General features: G+C 43.5%; 1 protein-coding gene across 5 annotated transcripts in view; it reads right to left on the bottom strand.

Annotated features, from left to right (window-relative positions):
• Nucleotides 1-19,669, bottom strand: part of MAPRE2 (microtubule associated protein RP/EB family member 2) — a 145,301-nt gene that overhangs the window by 9,941 nt on the left and 115,691 nt on the right. For all 5 annotated transcript variants that reach the window (XM_004422449.3, XM_087439131.1, XM_087439130.1 and 2 more), the window contains 2 exons: nt 5,262-5,401; nt 509-667 (listed from right to left, as the gene is read on the bottom strand). In XM_004422449.3, the coding sequence (XP_004422506.1) occupies nt 509-667; nt 5,262-5,401 (299 nt within the window). The remainder of the gene's footprint in view (nt 1-508; nt 668-5,261; nt 5,402-19,669) is intronic.

The following is a 19,669-nucleotide window of genomic DNA, read 5'->3' as shown; positions in this document are numbered from 1 at the left end:
GAGAAGTATTTTTCAACAAATAGTTGTCCCAAATTGCTGGTCTATAGTGGCAATAAGTAACCAAGACAACCAGCTATGAAATAAAAGCAGTTGTGGGGCTTATGGTGATGGGAAAAGCATCTAGATTAACTTCTCCTTTAACCACACTCTGATCTGTCATGAAGAAAGAGGAATCCTTACACGCATTCCTACTGTTCATTTGCTCAGAGAGCTGAAAACCACTTGAGATTTGGCTGCATAAGTCTATTTATCTCAATCAAAGTTCCCTTACTCCCCTCCCATCCACTCATCTCTTCCCAGATTAATTTATGGATGCATGTCCCTTGAGCATGGGTCAATGGATCATGATGATAATGTTTATTCCTCTGGGAACATCAAATGCACTGGCTGAGCTGTAATTCTCCCTGAGGTCCCAGGGCACATAGTATCTGAAGGCACATTGCTCACTGCACCTTGACCACGAGTGTCACTTTAGAGCACAAGGGTCAAGGGCTCCCCTCACACTTACGTGTTCTTCCGAAGCATAGAGGACTTCCATTAGTCGCTGCACGAGGTCATCGTTTTCCTGCCCATGTTCCTGGCAGAGAAGCTCGATCTCTCTCAACTTTCCGAAGTAGAAATCCCTTTCCTTTTCCACACCTTCAAGGGCGAGTTTTAATGAATGTACCTGTAAGGGAGTGAGGGTAGAGAAGAAAAACCCTGAAATACAGTATAAAAAGTAAGGGCCCAACCATGCCTGCGTATAAAGACCTGAAACATGAAAAGACGACATGCAAAAACCGACGTGCAAGTCTGAGGGAGAAACAAGGGACTGCTGTTTGGAGCTTGAGCCTGGGCCAAACTCTCCAACTTCCACAGCACACTCGTCATTCCCTCTGTCAACTGAGTGTTTATTAACCCGTGTCCAAGGGATTGTTCTGTTTGATACAGTTCCATCCAGTCTCCATAAGCTTTCCTCTCCTGCTACCACGGGCTAGAGCACTCTTTTCTCCTAACTTGTTCATCCTCTGCAGGGAGGGGAGATGAGAGAATGGGAGGAGGGAGGAGAGGTAAAGGAGAGAGGTTGTCACTGTGGTTCCTTTAGATGTATTGTGAGGGCCCTCCTGTCTTCACATCACTTGCATTAAGAGCCGCCCTTAGTTTTGGACCCCTTCATAAACGATCCTGAGCCAAGCTCGACAAATGCTCTCTACTGAGAAACTGGGTGTTGGCTACACAAGGAAAACTGGGCAAGACTAAAAGCCTGCCTGAGTGCATCTGTCTTAATTTCTCTAGTTCTGGCTTTGGGTACATCACAGGAAAGGTGGGAAGATATGGAAGCTCCATTCCCTCAGTGAAATAACCCTCACTCTGTTTTGTCTCCCTTGATGCTGGTTCAAGGACCTTCCAGGGCTGTGCACCTCTCACAGTGATTACAGAGACAGTGCTGGTGAGGGGAAGGAGGCAGTGGGTGACGCAGAGCCCAAGAAAGTTGTCACCTGGGCTAAAGAAACACTGAAGGGGGTGCGTGTAGATAGATCTGGTCTCAAAGCCCAGCTGCCACACTCCTATGGGCACAGCAGCTACACACAGGCCCAAACCATCATCCCCTTCCTGGTCCCTGAGAATCCCTCACTTTTTTTGTTTTTTGGTGAGGAAGATTAGCCCTGAGCTAACATCTGTTGCCAATCCTCCTCTTTTTGCTGAGGAAGATTGGTCCTGAGCTGACATCTGTGCCTATCTTCCTCTACTTTGTATGTGGGATGCCTGCCACAGCATGGCTTGATGAGCAGTGCATAAGTCTGTGCCTGGGATCTGAACCTGTGAACCCCAGGCCACCAAAGTGGAGCATGCGAACTTAAACGCTACACCACCAGGCTGGCCCCTCCTCACTTTTTTTAAACTCTTTGTGCTTTGATATTTATGCAGAGAATATTCGTTAGGAGGTAAATGAAGTCTTTCATGATTCTCCCCAGGTGAAATCTTTCAGTATATTAAAAATCATCCTGAACAGAATTTCCAAAAATTACATTTCAAATGGACAATTTTTTTCTCTCTCTTTCTAGTAACTCTGGGCTTTTGAACATGCTGTTTATCTGTCTGGAATGATTGATTCATTCAGGCATATACTGAGCAAATGCAATGTCTATCCTCTTCCTGCACACCTGGCAAATTCGTATCGATTCTGTAAGACTCAGGGACACGGTCCCTCAGAGTTCACCTCAGATGCCCTCACATAGCTGGTTACAAAGCAGCAGAACATCAGTTTGCTAACTTTCAACTCTAATTTCTGATAATACTATGGCTTGGACATTTGTAAAAACTGAAGGCAACCAGCAGCCTGAATTCCAGGAAAAAGAAAATTCCCTTTATTCTAGAAATGGTTTCTTGCTTTAAAACAAACGAGCCCCCTCCCTGGGCTTGGCCGCAGAATCCCTCCGAAGCCTGCATTTGTGCCAGTAGACGGATCCGTGGCAGTTTAGGTGTCTGTGTCTGCCAGCTCCCCAGTACGAGACAAGAAGGGTCTCTGGACACATTTGACACGCGAACACTAGGTTTGTTTGCCTCTCGAGGGTCCTTTGGTCTGCACGGTGAGCAAAGAGCTGAGGCTTCTGTAGAAATACCCAGCCCAGGCCGGCCTTTGGCAGTATTCCAGACGCATTAGGTAATAGATGTGCAGCTATAAACATTCCCTAGTAAAAACCAACAGGAGCTAAATTATATGACGAAAGATGAATTGGCAAATGAAATTCCATTTTCACAGTCCACTCACAAAGCCCGATCCCTCCCTGCTCCTTCACATGTCACAGCAGAAGCGTAAGCGGTGGAGGGGATGCTGGGGATGGACCCTTGAGGAAAGTCAAGAGGAAGGGACGAGAAGGGGAAGCTCTCTTCTCCCAATTCTTCCCACCCGCTCAGTGTCCACACGCTGCCGGTCCTCTCAGCCTTGCAGCCCGAGCCACAGTGTCTGCCTGGGCTAACCAACACCCACTCTCCAGCCCCCAGGGGTCCCTGAGCACAGCAGTGACTCCGCCCCACTGCCTGTTGGCTAACCCACTCTCCAGGAACAGTCCCTAATGATTTTAGTCATGTCTTTTTCTCCCCTATGTCTTCTGATTCATTTCTATCATTGGAATTGTCTAGCACAGTGGTACTTTTATAGTATGTCATGGGAGACTGCCTGAGTAAAGGCAAGAGGCCAAGTAAATGAGATTCTTCAAGTTTATGGCACTTGTCACTTTCTCCATTACTACCGTAATTAACTCATCAGCCTAGGCACTTTCCCTCAGCCCTTCCTTGTCCTGGTGTCCTCAGTTCTAACACAGCGATGCCTCTCTGGCTACCCACCAGCTTCAGGGGGCCACTCTATAGGCTTAAAGACAGAAAATAGAGGGAGCAATAACAGATAACCATGGAAATGGATCTGGAGTAAGTGCTCAGCAAATAGTTGTTGAACGAAGGCTCACAATTTAGGATGTGTATGGCCTTCCCTCTGAGGGAAGGCGGGTGGCGGGGAGCAGGCACACTCCTCGTTGATGTAAATGCATCAGGGGCAGGCGAGGTTGTGAATCCCTTTGGAAGTAATGAAGGAATTACAATAAGCAGAAGGAAGACCATTGGAAAGTTCCTCTCTCTTTTTTGACTCTGTCCTCTCGAAAGTGGCATTTTGGATGGTAGGACGATGTCTGGGTCCCCTGGGGATGTGGGGCTCTTTGACTGAGAGCTAATGGGAGCCTAGAGCCAGCCCCAAGGTGAGGAAGTGGGGCTGGCTGGCTAAAGCTGTAAGGGAGAGGGCAGGAAGGATCTCGAGGTTTCCATATGATTACACTTTGGGTTGCAGGGTTGAGAACCTGGGTGTGGTTGAGGGGGACGACAGGGAGGAGAGAAATCATGAAGAAACATGAGATAATAGAGATTTCAAAAGAATTTGGGTCCCTAAGGTGAAAAGAGTTATAAATCTAAAGTATTAGAGACCCACGCCTGATTCTCTTCAGGTCCTCTCCATTAGCTCGGAGCCTTAGGCATGTGGCCCAAGGCTCGTTATGGCTGTCCTAACTGCCTTTTCTCTGAGAAGAACTCACTACTGGAAATTCTATATGGGCTCAAACTGAGAATCAGCAGGTAATTAGAACATTTCATAGTTTCTAAATCAAAGTCCTACCTACTGGATGCTTCAGGTTTCACCTTTTTCATTAAAGTGATCAGAACTGTAAAGAAACACCCTCGTTAAGCAACTGCCTGCTTTTAAACTAGGTTCTTGATTGCAAATATACAATTATCTCAAAAACTGTTTCCAGACTCTTGCTGACTCATCAAGAATCAGATTAATCACTGGGATTGGCCCAGTGAGTGGCTGGGAACAGCCTGAGGACCTTGAATAAAGGCTCCTCTCCCAGTGGTGGGAGCAGCCAGGATTAAAGACTCTCCCAACTCAAGGCGAGGGAGGGTGATCTGCAGTGGGCCCTACATTGCCAACTGGTTTATTACTTTTAAACCATGTTTAATCTTAGGCAAAATTAGCTATGGTTAGTTAGAAAGCACACCTAAACCTTTATATTGAAAATGTCAAAGACAGCAGAACTAGCTTTACTGTAATCATGAGGAATATTAGATAGAAAGGAAAGTTCTTCTACTTAAAACACAACTGTGGCCTTTCTGATCCCTCCAATACTGGGTTCAGTGCTCCTGTGGCACCAAACTTCTGCTGTTGTGGGAAGTGTTAGGTTTTCTGCTTTCGCCTGTGTAATAGCCTACTGTGTGCAATTGCTGTCTGTAAGTTCTATGGGGAAGGGAAGGGATCTGTCTTGCTCCCTTTACATTATCAGCATCAAGCACAGTGTCTGTCACATAGAACAGGCTTAACAAATAGTTGCTGAAGGAAAAGGAAGGAGGAAAGGAGGGGAGGAGGAAGGGAGTGAGGGAGACTAACCCAAAAGTTGTTAACACTATCTAGACTGGCCAGAAGTGGGCAGATAGGCCACAGTCTAGTCCAGAGCTGGTGACAGGCACTGAGGTGTGAGGCAGGGGGAGGTTTGCCTGCAAGCCTGCATTTACCTGGGGCTGAGTCATGTGTCCTTCTGTCTTAGTGTATAGCTTTGAGATTTGTGACTAACATGGACCACTGTTTTTATCTGCCCGAACAATTCCTTTTATTCTTACTTGCTCGAAACCACTGACTCTGCCTCGCCTTCCCTCTCTTATCCCAGGCCTATAAGGGTTTGCTCTCTCCCCCCTTACGCCTGTCACTGCTCCCAGAGACACGGCCAGGGATGATGAGTTACCTGTTCATTAAGCTGTATGACCTGTGTTTCTAAATCTTTATCAGATTTGGATGCTGAGCTGCTGGACGAAGCCCTTTTGGCTGATGAGGGACGAGAAGGTGTGGATCCTGGTTTAGATGCTGGACTTGATTTAGCCGCACCTGAAAGTAACCAGAATAAATTATAAATATTGGCAACAGTAAAAATGCTTTTCAGATATATAGCAAACATATGATATAAAAGGAGTTTACTAAAAAGTATGAGAGGTGAAAGTACAAGGTGAACCTAGGACACTGTTATGTCAGAAAGCAAAGATGAGCTCAAGGATTAATGTCAAAGGGTACAGGGGCCAGCTTGAAGGGGCTCCAAACTAGTCACACTTGGGATAGTTTGCATACCAAAAGAATAATGGCTGTAATGTATTGCAGTGCACTGAATAAATAAGAAACTAGTCCATACTGGGAGGGCAAGGGAAGGAGGGAGGATGTAAAACTCTTCTCTATAGAACACTGAAAGCTAGTAAATGTAGAAGAAATGTTAGAACTAGAAAAACCACAATTTTGTTAACACCCATAACTGATTCAGGCAAGGCTCACTGACTGCCTCTAAAACACTGAGAAGTTTTGGAGGAACAAGACATTCAGACATGTCAAGGTACTGCCCTATAAATTACTTATTATAAAGGGAAAAAGATAGGCCTTTACAGTGGGGAGGTTTGGGGATCAGCACCTTAACCAAGTGATTCAAGAGCATCACAAATAATAATAGAAATAAAAAAGAACAAACCAAAAACAGACCCCTGATTTCAGGTAAGATCTCACCTACCTAGAGCTCAGCTCACGATAGACTGTTAGTCTCTAGAACATGCCACACACCTAGGGAATGGCCTCTGCAGCCGAAACAGAAGCCACAAGGTATATGCAATGAAGTTTACACACTTCATGGATTAAGAAAATCAGAGGCATTACTGGGGGCCCACCCACTCCCTTTTACTCTGAACACAGTCCCGCCAGGTGGCAGCTCAGTCTGGTATAGGCGGTCCTCCTGTGTGGTCCCATGGGCCCAATTCTCCACCACCATCCCTCATACTCTACGCTTCTAGAAGGCTCTTGGTGGGCAAGGGACATGTTTTATTCAGCTTTGTAATTCCAGTGCTTAGCACAATGCTTGGCTGAACATATATTTGGTGAAGGAACAAATGTTTAAATAAATACATGAATAAGTAAATAAAATTTGGTTATATGTTTTCAAATTGTACAGTTCATTTCCAACTTTACAATTTATCAGTACCAACAGATTAGAAAGAGGCAGCAGTTATAAAGGCAAGTGTTCTGAAAGCAGTTACAAGTTTCAACCAATCTCCTAATTACAAAGTAGCAAACAGGACAACTTCAGGTGCCTAGAGTCAGTAGTGACAGGTGCAAAGTCATACATACCCTCAGGAAGCACAGACAGTATCATACCCTTTAAAATACATGCCTCTCTGGTATAAAGAAAAAAACGGAATTTTCTTCTAAAAATACAGGGAAATGCCTGATATATTTTAAAATGAGAACGAGTTAATTGGGAATGACTTAAAATAGTCTGCGTTTTCGAAGGGTAAATCTTCAGTGACTGGAAACCTCACCTATGCAGAAGAATGTCCCAAGGATTCTAGAGAGCTGTATTTGTGATTCTTATACATTTGCAAGGATCCTTTATCTCTGTAGAAGGCCATATAAAACACTGCTGGAACACTACTTCCGTGTCCCATTGGCCAGGCTCTCTAACTGAAGGCCGAACAAACGGGGTAAAGAAAACAATGTGGAGAACAGCAGGGGAGCCAGGGGAGGACATGCTGACCTGGCAAAGAGGCTTCTCTGAGGGCAGCCACCAGCCAGCCTAGCTAGGGAAGCAGCTTTTGAAAAATCAAGTTACTTCAGATCTTTTTATAAACAATACATCATATTTTAATATAAAGAAAATCTAACAGAAAGCAGCTCAAAGACTGTGATCAACACATCTTATTTACTAAATACATGTTTACTAAGTGCCTACTATGAGCCACGGACTGGAGATCCCTGCTTTCCAGGAGCTCATGGTCTTGTGCGAGTCACAGTCATCTGTCTAAGAATGCCGAGACATGGCCACGCTCAGCATTCTCAGGAACAAAGCAGTGTTCTAGACTACATGACCATAGAGTGCGATTCGGGCTGTATTCCCTCTGCCTGAAACCCTCCTCCTCCCCTCCTCTGCGTGACTAAGTCTACCATCTCTCATGTCATCAGCGTAGATGTCGCTGCTTTGAGAGGCCACAGCACCCGGAACACTTTCTGCCTAGCGCCTATCAACTGTAATGGTGTAGTTATTTATCTAATGCCTACTTCTCCTATTAGATAAACTCCACAAGGTAGGAGCTGCATCTGTTTTGCTTATGCTCTATGTTCCTATGGCCTCACAGTGCCTGACCCAGAGGAGACACTCAATAAAAGTTTCTATAATTCATTAAACAACCCCTAGGAGAGGCATCTATCCACGGTAGAAATATCAGAGAAAGCTCAAGGAGCTGATGCCAACATCAAAGTCGCTGACAGGAAGAGCCAGCAATACACAAAGGAAACCAAACAAAAATCAACAGCCTCCCAGAAAGAGATCTCTTACTTGGTTTCCTTTCAAGATCCCCTTGCATTATTACTTAGGAATCGGGACAATAGTTCAAGTGGGTAAATTCAGTCAGTAAATGGTTAACTCTGAGTAGGAAGGAGCAAAGTGGTTTGTGCCAGGCTGTCAGAGTCTCTGCCAGGTTCACTGCCTCTTCTGAAGGAAAGAGCGCTGCAGAAGTGGCTTCCCTAGAGAGCACGCGACCCACCGCCCACCCGGGCAGTCCTCTCTAGGCAGGTCAGCACCTATGATCTGGCTGGCTGTAATAACTGAGCTGGCTTCATCAGACACACTCATGTTCTTATACTCTGCCTTATCCAGTCGCATGTGAATTTTAAAAGAAAAACATGGAAGGAATAGAAGCTGATTACTTGTAAAACAGGGCTACCATGCATTATATTTTCAGGACATCATCAAATGCAGCCTGAAAAAAACATGAAATATTTGCTATGAAGTAAAAGTAGAGGGGGTCATGGGAAGCCAAAGCCCCGTGCAAGGCCAAGTTACCAGGGAAGAGAGACGATGAATAAGCGGAGGAAGCTGGCAGACGGCCACGGAGGAGACACCTTGTGGCTCACAGCAGAGAGGCCTGAGCTGCCGCAGTTACTGCTGTCCCGGTTCCAGCCACACGTAGCCTCACAGGGAAACCCCGTTTTTTCTTGAAGAAACACATCCCTTGCTATCGACAGAGCCCAACTTAAATATGCTTGTGGGGGTCTGAATGGCCAGACTGTGGTTCAGAGTCTCTGCCTTAAAACCACATCTGTGCTTCACGGATCCTGTCAAGGTCAGCTGGGGCGCAGAGGCCCAGGTCTTTCACCCTGGCACACATGCGTGCAGCTTGTGGGTCTCCTCGAGATGAGAAAGGTAAAGGCAATAAAAATCAGACTTGGCGTCCTCTGCTGCCGGGCAGGGCAGGGATGGTGGAGAAGAGGGGGCTTGGTCCACGCCCCACCACCTATAACGCTACACGAGGGGTGAAAGACAAGCTTCTGCTCCCCGCCCTCCCTTGACAGTCACTAACTACAGGTGTGGGGCAGCCTGGACAGAGAAAGGAACAGAAAACAAATTTGAAAAATTTAATAAAAGATCCTCTAAGTAATTAGTATTTGGAATTTAAAATTAGAGGGGTTTTGAAATTCTAAAGTTGTTTGGAAAGAAACTGATAATAGAGGGCAATCAACATCTGATGAACGAGGGTATGAGAGATCAGGACTAGTTACCTGTACATTTATACCTTCTAATGAATAAATGCCAAGAAATGAAAGAACAGGAAAGACATGGGGAAGATCTTAGTATATTTAGGGGTTTAGAGTTTAAAAAAACCACACAATTAAGGGTTAAACTAAAAAGCTCATTTTCAAAAGAATGTCAAGTGAGCTCTTTAAATCATCACAGGCTGTAATTTGATATGGAAGTAATTTCCTCTTCACAGCTATCACACGATTAACATACACTAAGAAATACTAAATACTAAAATTTATAAAAATGAAAACAAAACCATTTGTTGATTATCTTTAATGATTTCATGGTTTACTTTTTAGAATAATAATAGTAGACAATATTTTAAAGTATATCACCCTCTTTAGACAGTTAAGAACTAAGTTTTTCTTTATTTGCTTTAAAAATCTTACTGTCTTCTAAAGTGCTTCTGGGGGCTCGAGAGAGTCTTTTCCCACTTACCTGGGCCACTATAATAAGGACATTATCAGAAAATCGTAGTTATCAATGTCAGTAAATTTAACATTGATATAATACCTCTGTGTAAGCTGCCATTTGTATGGCAATTTTGTGAAGTGACCCCCTAATGTCCTTGATAGCATCCAATCCTGGCTTTAGATACTGCGGTCCTCGAGAGCTGCCTTCCTGCTTCCTAGAATGCCGCCTGGTCCACCGATGATTTCACTTCTCTGCCTTCCCAGGCCTTTCTGCTGCTTATGTGAAAAACATTTACACAATGGCTTTTAAAGAGAGTGCAGCTACTTTGGCTCTAATACAGATATAGGTTTTTTTTTCTTGCAGCTATCAAACATTTCAATTTTTTTTCAAGCTGCATTTGACGATGTCCTGAAAACATAATTAGTGGTAGCCCTGTTTTATAAGAATCATTTTTCCCTCAAGCTCTTCTCTCCCTCCCTAATTTTCCCTTTCAAAAGAAAAAGGAGTTTCAGAAGCAGAGGAAAATAGACATAAATTCTGGACAAGTCCCTGTAATTCTCTGACTTTACCCATTGGATATGGACATGATTTACAATGCCAGTCTTTGAGCAGTTGTATCTTAATTAATGCCTTTAGGATTTGGGGTATAAATATGATTCTAAGACATTTTAACCATAGTTGTAAAAAACGAAGAGTGGCCTGATTCATTGCCTTACTGAAGCCAGAGCATCGCCGTGTCTAATGTCAATAATTAGTAGCTTGCTTAATGTTTATGGAAAATGCTACAACATTCCGGGCATATGAGGCCCAATGAATTCAGAATGGTGAAGCAAATAAAGCATTGTACTTGACTTATCCTTCATGGCCAGGGCTCTGATGGAATTTAGAAATTCTTCTCACATAATCTACCGTATTCTCTCTGCCAAAATCATAAATAGAGGAGCTAAAAATATGACATTAATACTGTTGACAAGAACCACAGAGACATTAAAAACAAACGCACACACACACAGGAAGCAACCACTCTTCCGGTCATCCCCAACTACTTCCTTACATTGAGAGAACATTCCCTTCACCCCTGGGTCCTTCTCACTCAAAAACCCCACAGAGGTGGGGTGTGGGCAAAATGGGTGAAGGGGGTCAAAAGGTACAAACTTTCAGTTATAAAATAAAATAAGTCCTGGGGATGTAAAGTACAGCATGGTGATTATAGTTAATAATACTGTATTGTATATTTCAAAGTTGCTAAGGGAGTAGATCTTAAAAGTTCTCATCACAAGAAAAAATATTGTCATGATGTGTGGTGATGGGTGTTAACTAGACTTTTTTGTGATGATCAGTTTGCAATATATACAAATACTAATCATTATGTTGTACACCGGAAATATGTTATATGTCAATTATATCTCAAAAACAAAACGAAACTCCACAGAACTGAAACACGCCAGAAGATAACACTGCATCTACACTATTTGTGGAGAGATTGACATCACTTCCTTATTCCCTTTACCTTGGCAAAAAGATTTTATTTTTAACTGAGATAATGAGCTCGGTTAAAATAAATATGTAAACAAGGCCACTGCTGTAGGAAAAATTATGGGCCTGGGACTGATGAGAAGAGAGAATACCCACAGAAAGAGGGTCTTCTAAGTGACTGACACCAGAGCAATAAAACTGACAGCTCCCACATAATTCTGATCACTGCAAATTCAAGATCTAATCCTTTCCTTCAAAAGTGGCTCCATACCTTCACTTTGTAGATTCTGTAATCTGCTCTGAGGGCAAAGAGAGCAGCTCAGTAGTTCAGTCCAAAATGGAACTTTAACAGGGTTCTGGGATGCCCTGATTCATGAGATCATTAAGAGGTTAGTTCTTTTATTCTGAAATTAGTAGTTCATAGCCTTTATGGCTTCTGTCCTACTAGTGCAGCCAGTGGCCAAGTTTGGCTCTCCTACTTCAGTGTCAGCTCATAAACATGGGCAGCTCCTCTTCTGAGCAGCTTGGGGCGGCTCCATACAGCCAAGCATGAACCATATTAATCTGTGGGAATGACGACCTGGCATGGAGTTGGGTATCCTCCATCTTGCCCCTAGAGAGGCAGTGGTTAAGAGTGGGGGCCCTGCAGCCAGGTGGGCTTCATAGGAATCCTGGCTCTGCTACTTGTTGGCTAGGGTGACTTTTGCTGCCACTTGGATTTCTTTATGTTTAAGATAGGAATGGCAGCGCCCATTCCCAGAGCTGGGAAAAGCACATGAGTTAATACATGGAATGTTCTCACACAAGAGTCTGGCACAGAGTAAGAGGTCAATAAATGTTAGCTTACATTATTATTACTCAGCAAATGAGACCTGATTCAACTAATGATGAAAAAGTACACAGGCTTCCCATTTCTAGACAAAATAAAAAGTAAACTGCTGAAATAAGGAAATGAGACATTTTATTTCAAGAAAATCTTTATAAAAATTTAATAACCCATATCTACCAGTGGGCTCCAAGGCATAGGTTCCCCCATTCCATACTATCTTGAAAATCAGTGAGCTGAAGCTCAAGTCTCTGTGCTCCCTCTTAAATGACCCTGATCGATTCATTCACGCAGCAAATATTTACTGAACCCCTACTGTGTACCTGGCAAGCCATAGGCACTTGGGATAAAACAATGAATGAAACACAAAGATGTCTGTCCTTGTGGAATTTACATTCTAACAGGGGGAATTAGATAATAAATAACGTAATAAATTAATAAGTGACATAATAAACTAGAAAGTAAATGCTATGGAAAAGAGACAGGTGGAGCAGGGCAGGGGTAAGGAGTGCCCGGTAGGAGCAGGTGAGTGACCGTTTTAAACAGGACCTTCAGGGACAGCCTGAGCATCCACCATGAAGACCATGGTCTCAACTCCTCACTCAGACCCACAGGACTTCCATGGGCCACACTTGGCCTGAGTCCACTCAGAAGGACAGGGGTCAGGAACACCAAGTCCTCTTGGTGGAAGTCCTGCAGCACAGAGGCAAGGAGGCGAGATCTACACCAGGCATGTGTGGGGGTCCCCCTGGCGCACAAGTCCCATTCCTCACAGAAGCCAACATCTCTTGTAACAACTCCATAGTCACAACTTCCAGGATCCCCGCAAGGGACATGCCAGTTGCAGGAGTAACCCTTACTTCTTCAAGGCCTCGTTGAGAAAGTGAGATTTGAGCAAAGACCTGAGAGAGGTGAAGCTGGCCTGCTGGACAGCCAGGCGCAGAGCATTCCAGGCAAAGGGATGGCCTAATGTCAGCGCAAGGGCCCTGCCTCCCACTGGAGCAGAGCGAGCATGGGGCACTGCAGGAGGAGAGACGGTCTGAGAGGGGACTGGCGGGGACAGGTCATGCAGGACCTCACAGGCTACTGTTAGGAGGTCAGCTTTCATTCTGAGGGAGAAGGGAAGCCACTGCAGGGTCTTGAGCAGAAGAGTGACATAATCTGCCTTCGGTTTTAGAAGGCTCACTCTTGCCTGCTGTGTGGAGAACAGACTGTAGGGGGGTGAGGGCAGATGCAGAACGGCCAGTTAGGGGGCTACTGTAAGAATTCCCCTGAGTATGAGCAGTGAGTGCTCAAGACAAGTTTTGTTTTGGTAAAGCATTTACAGTGCTACAGTTTAGAAATCTATTATATACCCTATAGAACAGGCACCAAATGTCCGGCCATTTTATGCAACTTACATTTTGAAACGTGAACAGCCACAAAAAAACATTCTGTGATCAACAGCATCTGCTACTAATTCCAAGGGGAGGGCTGAAGGAAAAGTAGGCAGTGACAAGAATTATGAGTCAGCCTGTGTTCCTCCCAGTCCACTGTTCAAGGGTCATTACATAGTGTAACTGGCTCTGCCAGTGAGCTACACTGAAAGTCAAGGGTCTAGCAAAGGTGTGGCTGCCGCTGCACCGATGGCTACAGTGCCTGAGGCTCCCCTGCCCTGACCAGCGGTCACAAAGCCTGCCCCTGCGATGGGCAAGAGGGCCTGACTCCACTGAGCATGCCCAGCCCCTAGGAGCATTCACGAACCGAGTTACTTCTGCCCTGGTTACCGTCCCTGCTGGAGATGATGTGCTTATTTTTAGCCATCATGTGATTCTCCAGTATTTTCCAGGCTCTGCTTGAGTCAGTCTGGTTTCAGAGGATTTTTCATAAGGGAAAAAAAAGATGCAGGAAAGAACTCCTCAAGTTGAAATGGCTCAAGTATTAAAAATTCTAACTTTTTAAATAGTTATTGGAACATAGTGTATATTTCTTTTGATAAACTGACTTTTCATAGCTCTCACATCTCGGTAGAAAATTAAGCGTGCTTTGAAACACATTAGGTGCCAACCAATTACTATCTTAGTTCAAATTCTTGATTTTAAATGTTCTCAGAGCAACTTCTCTCTAGAAATGGTCAGGATCCCTCACCTGCATGAAAATAATACACACCCAAGTCCCAGCAATAATTTAAGGGAGCACCCCCTTGCCTGTTTCCTGCAGCAATATGGAAAGCTAGTGGTTCAAAGAGCCCAACAAACTGAGCCAGACATTGAGTAAAGACACATAGGCGTTACCATGACAACAACATCATGGTGTCACTGTGCTCCTGGTATAGAGCAGTCATTTTTTTTTTTTTTTTTAAAGATTTTATTTATTTTATTTTTTCCCCCCAAAGCCCCAGTAGATAGCTGTATGTCATAGCTGCACATCCTTCTAGTTGCTGTATGTGGGACTCGGCCTCAGGATGGACGGAGAAGTGGTGCCTCGATGCGCACCCGGGATCCGAACCCGGGCCACCAGCATTGCAGCGTGCGCACTTAACCACCAAGCCACAGGGCCGGCCCTAGAGCAGTCATTTAAGCAAAAACCTTACGGACCAAGACGGCCATTTTGGGGAACACAAGTACTTAATTACTTTGCAACGTCCAGTCAGAGTCCTACTGACTCCATTGGCAAGACCAGTGTTTTAGGTTGTTTTTCTGATGGTGGCAAGTCTGCTGTGCTCCATTAACACTATCATACCCACACTCCCTTGCAGAGAGATGTGGTCTGAGGCCACAGAACAGCTAGAGCTCAGGGAGAGGAGAACCAGAGCTGAGCCCCACTTGAATCATCCACTCTCCTCTACTTCAGTCAGCTCCAGCTCCAGGTTCTCTGCTTCCATTCACCAACCATCAAGCCAGAACCTTGTGCAACATTTATCCTTGGCTTCCTCCCTCCTTTACTTCTCATATCCAATCATCATCAAGCTTTGTTGATTATATCTCTTTAAAGTCTCTATAACCCGTGGCCGTGACCTGTGTTTAGGCCACCCTCCTCTCCTACATGGTTTGCTGCAACAGCTCCTTAGCTAGTCTTCTGGATTGTAATTGTACCCTCTCCAGATGTTCTCTATATCACAGAGTAAACTTGTATTTAAAACCTTTCAATGACTCCCAACAGTTCTCATTATATTATAATAAGTGTAAACCTCTGTGACTGACAGATGCTAAGGTAACCCCTCTCCCTCACAATGATTGGCACCTCCTGGTGTTCCCACCTTTGTGTAGTCCTCTACCCTGGAGTGAGGGTGGGACCTATAACTTGCTTCTAACCAATAGAATATGGCAAAGGGTGATGGGATGTCACTCCCATGATTTATGGTACTCTATATATGACTCTTTTGCTTGTAGATACACCAGAGAGACTTCCCCTACTGGCCTTGAAGAAGTAAGCTGCTATACAGTATGCACCCAAGTTGGAAAAACCTACATGGCAAGGAAATGGAGGTGGCCTCTGGGAACTGAAGCAGCTTCCAGCAAAAAACAGAAGCCTCAGTCCTGCAGCCTCAAGGAAACTGTCAACAACCCAAGGGAGCTTCCCCCAGGTGAGCCTCTGATAAGACCACAGCCCCAGCAGATACCAGGACTGCAGCCTGGTGAGATTCTAAAGCACAGAACACAGCTAAGCTCGGCCTGGACTTCAGAAGCTGTGAGACAATACATGTGTGTTGTCTTAAGCTGCTAAATTTGTAGTAGTTGTTTTGCAGCAACAGAACCTGAATATGACCTCTTAACTCATTATACAAGGGCCCTGCTCACCTCTGCAGCCTCACATCTCAATGACTACACAGAACATACACTTCACTGAATAGAGCACATTCTCTTTTGACTTCAACATTCTGATCTTTCAGCTTGCAGTGTTCTTTTCCATACGCTTCACTGGGCTAACTTCTACTCATTCATTAAGTCTTTGTCTAACCTCACTCTTTTCAAGAAACCTTTCTAGAATACATAAAACCAGCTCTGGTGGTCTTCCTATATACACCCTGATACCACTCACTTTACTGTTATTGTCTGTTTGTCATCAGGTTTCCCCACTAGGCTGTAACTTCCTTAAATCACTGTATGTCTCCAGAACCTCTTATAGTGCCTTAACAAATATTTGTTGAAAGACTGAATGAGAATTCAAGTAAAGCTTTCACAGAAAGGGCAAGGAATCCAAGAAATAGAAACTATTGTTTAAGAAATATTTTCTGAGGGCCGGCCTGGTGGTGCTAGCTGTTAAGTGCGCATGCACCAATGCACCGCTTGTCAAACCATGCTGTGGCGGCGTCCCATATAAAGTAGAGGAAGATGGGCACGGATGTTAGCTCAGGGCCAGTCTTCCTCAGCAGAAAAAAAAAAAAGAGGAGGACTGGCATTGGATGTTAGCTCAGGGCTGGTCCTCCTCACAAAAAAAAAAAAAAAAAAAAAGAAATATTTTCTGAGCTACTGTGTAGTGCACCATGCTATTTTCTAAGCTACAGTGCAAGGGGCTCCTCAGGTGATGGAGATTATTGGAGAGAACTTCAAAAACAGCAGCGTGTTGGCTTAAGTACTACATCTCTCTTGCTTTAAATGGACACTGCAGTGATTCAATTTAAATCATTTCAACAAATACTAAGTGGGAAACTTCACTGTGTCAGGCAATGGGGAAACAATGATTGGACAAGACAGAATTGGTTGCCAGTTTAGTTAACCCAATTCAAAGCGAGTCTAGAAAATTCTTCAACTCAAAACTGTTTTCTATTCTCACTCAGCACATCAAGAGACAAAGAAAGGCACCAATAACAAAGAAAAATAGATTCACTGGTGATCTGTGATATTCTGCTTATGGAAACTGAGAACAAATGCTAAGTCATTGCCCTCTGAGGCCTGTCAAGGCTGAGAACCAAAATGCCAAGTTATTATACCTGTGGAGAGAAAAGGAATGACCCATCAGAGCAATACATGTGGTTTAGTTGCGGAAACAATTAATATTTTAACATATATAGGGAGAAGCTGTATAAGAATGACCCAATGCTGGTTATGAAAGGACCCAAGGCTGTTTACAAAAGGGCTAGGATGGCTTGCTTCCCAGGGGCAGGTGGGACATCAGTGGAGGCCATTGGCCCTCTTCTGCAAAGTCCTGTGTGAGGAAAGAGTATGGTATATGCTGAAATATATGCCAGTTTTGTCTGAGGGGCTTACTCTTCACTTTGAAATCACCCAGGCCATCTACTCAGGGAATTATTTGAATTGAAGGATTAAAAAATCAGAGATTAGGGGCCAGCCCAGTGGCATAGTGGTTAAGTTTGCCTGCTCCGCTTCAGCAGCCCAGGGTTCGTGGGTTCGGATCCTGGGCGCGGACTGACGCACCGCTTGTCAAGCCATGTTGTGGCGGCGTTCCATGTAAAGTAGAGGAAGATGGGCATGGGTGTTAGCCCAGGGCCAATCTTCCTCAGCAAAAAGAGGAGGATTGGCAACAGATATTAGCTCAGGGCTAATCTTCTTCACACACACACACACACAAAAAAACATTAGAAATCCTACGAATCTAGGCTCAGTATTCTGGGCTTTATACACATTTCTGCTTTGGGGCTGATAAGAGGCCTGGAACAAGTGGCTTAACGTTTCCTGCATTTACAAATGTAGATAAAACATAGTAATTCTCACCCAAGAGCCCGTTGCAAAGATGAATGGGAATGTTTTTGAACTTTTAAAAATTACTACTATTTTTAAAAATAAATGCCATCCAAATAGAAGAGCATGTATTCTGTTTACAGCCTATGCAACACTGCAGAGCCTTCTATATCCTCCATACACCATGCAATTTGAATTTGGTTTGTGAAAATTCACTGTGGTTCAGTATAGTGTGAGGAGGAGATAAGAACATAAAACAAAACCATATCCATGATATTTGAGAGAGGCAATATAATATAATGGCTAAAGAGTGTGGGCTCTGGAATCACAAGGTCAGGCTTCAAGTCTCTGGTTCCCTACTTCTAGTGTGTGACCCTGGCAAATTAATGAGCCTCTCTGTGCCTCAGTTTCCTCAACTCTAAAATGGGAATAATGATACTATCTACCATTTAGGATTGTTGTGAAGCTAAATTGAGCTAATACATATTAAGTGCTTAGAACAATAGCTGGTACTTAGTATGTACTCAAATATTTGCTAACCCCTCCTCTATATCTGATGACTCCCTGTACATTTTAAATGTTTTCCTTTTCCCTAACTTTCATGAAAAAATTATATTCATACATTTACATTTTAAGAGTTACACAATAGTAACACAACATTTTATAGGTTTTTATCTTTAAGTTTTAAAAAATTCGAGTTTTCTTTAAAACTATGACACCCTTTGATTCCAAAAAGCCAAAATAATTAAAAATTGCAAATTGAATTAGTAAATCCTCTGTCAAAGACGCTGTCTCAGTAAGCAAACAAATTAGGCTGGAAATGAAAAAATGCATGGCTCTTCCTAGGAAGAAGCTCTTGGGCTCTTCCATAGACACTGCCAGAAAATTCCTATCTGAAGCTCCTGAATTCTTCAAGACTTTTTGCTCCTCTCTGTGCCCAATATTCCAAACTCACAGATATCCAATATCCCAGCAACACAGAGCACTGCTCATATTTTATGCTGTGATTTTATCATTATAGATAGGGAAACACAGTTTTAATTACTCTTTGAGAAGAAAAGCATCCCAGTGGCTAGCAGTATATCTTATATATCTTACACATGAAAGATGTGTAACTGGAGGGACAAAACCACAAATACTCCTCTCCTTCTAGGGAGTAGAGGATGTCCTCTAAGAATTTAATAAATTGGGCCATTATACGTGTTTCTTTCCATTTTCTCCAGATCTAAATGTAGCTAAGGGAGCAGCCATTAACTGGTATGCAGCTTAGCAATAGTATGGTTTCTTAATATGAACAGGCCAAGGGGATGCAATGCTGATATATGAGGGATTGAGAGAAAGGTAAAAACATTGTTCATATAAGAAGAAGTGCTAACATCTATATGAAAAGAAGTCTTGTTAATTATGGAGCTGGTAAGAAAAATGCATCTCTTCCTTGTTTTGAGTTAATATTGCATGATGTCTGAAAATTAACATCTGACCCTTAAAGAAGTAAGTAGGGATGTGGATAGGTGAGTATGTGGTTAGATGACTGGGGACTGTGAGATAGCAGTATCAAGCAGGTACATACTGGGAAATTATAAATAGGCATGACTCATCTTGATGGAAAGACCATAAAGGGACAAAAAGGGTGGCTGTGCCTACCCTACGGGGCTCTGGGAAGTCAAATGCCATCATGGACTGTTCTAGTCTAAAGAGCAGATATGGGGAAAATGCATTTAATGGAGTAAATGATGACTCTGGGGTGAGACCAACATTTGTGGTTAAAGGGTGGAGTTTCTCAAAAAGTAAATGGAAACTTGCATCTTGGTGATAATAAGGAAAAGGAGCATGAAGGCACAGGCCTGCGGCCAATGTTAGGACCCCTTGAATGAGATTTAACTTGAATACTTTTTACTTGGACTCTAATTGAGTTAAGTCCTATTAAATAATAAACATCAACACTTTTTAGAGCAATATAACAAAATCCAGAGTCTCTGCAACATAACATCACAATGTTTAGGATACAATCCAAAATTACTGAACATATAAAGAGCCCAGAAAATGACATATTCCCAAAGGAAAAGACAATCAACAGATGCCAACTGTGAGAAGGTCATAATGGTGGAATTAGCAGACAAGAACTTTAAAGCAGCTATGATAACCATGCTCAGTAAAGTATGCTCATAATGAATGGAATGGTAGGCAAGCTCAAGAGAGAAAGAAAA

This window comes from Ceratotherium simum, chromosome 14 (genome assembly GCF_057802395.1).
Source record: "Ceratotherium simum simum isolate JZ-2026a chromosome 14, ASM5780239v1, whole genome shotgun sequence".
NCBI classification, from domain to species: domain Eukaryota; kingdom Metazoa; phylum Chordata; class Mammalia; order Perissodactyla; family Rhinocerotidae; genus Ceratotherium; species Ceratotherium simum.
The sequence above is the reverse complement of the archived record's forward strand: the minus strand, read 5'-3'. Positions and strand labels throughout refer to the sequence as shown.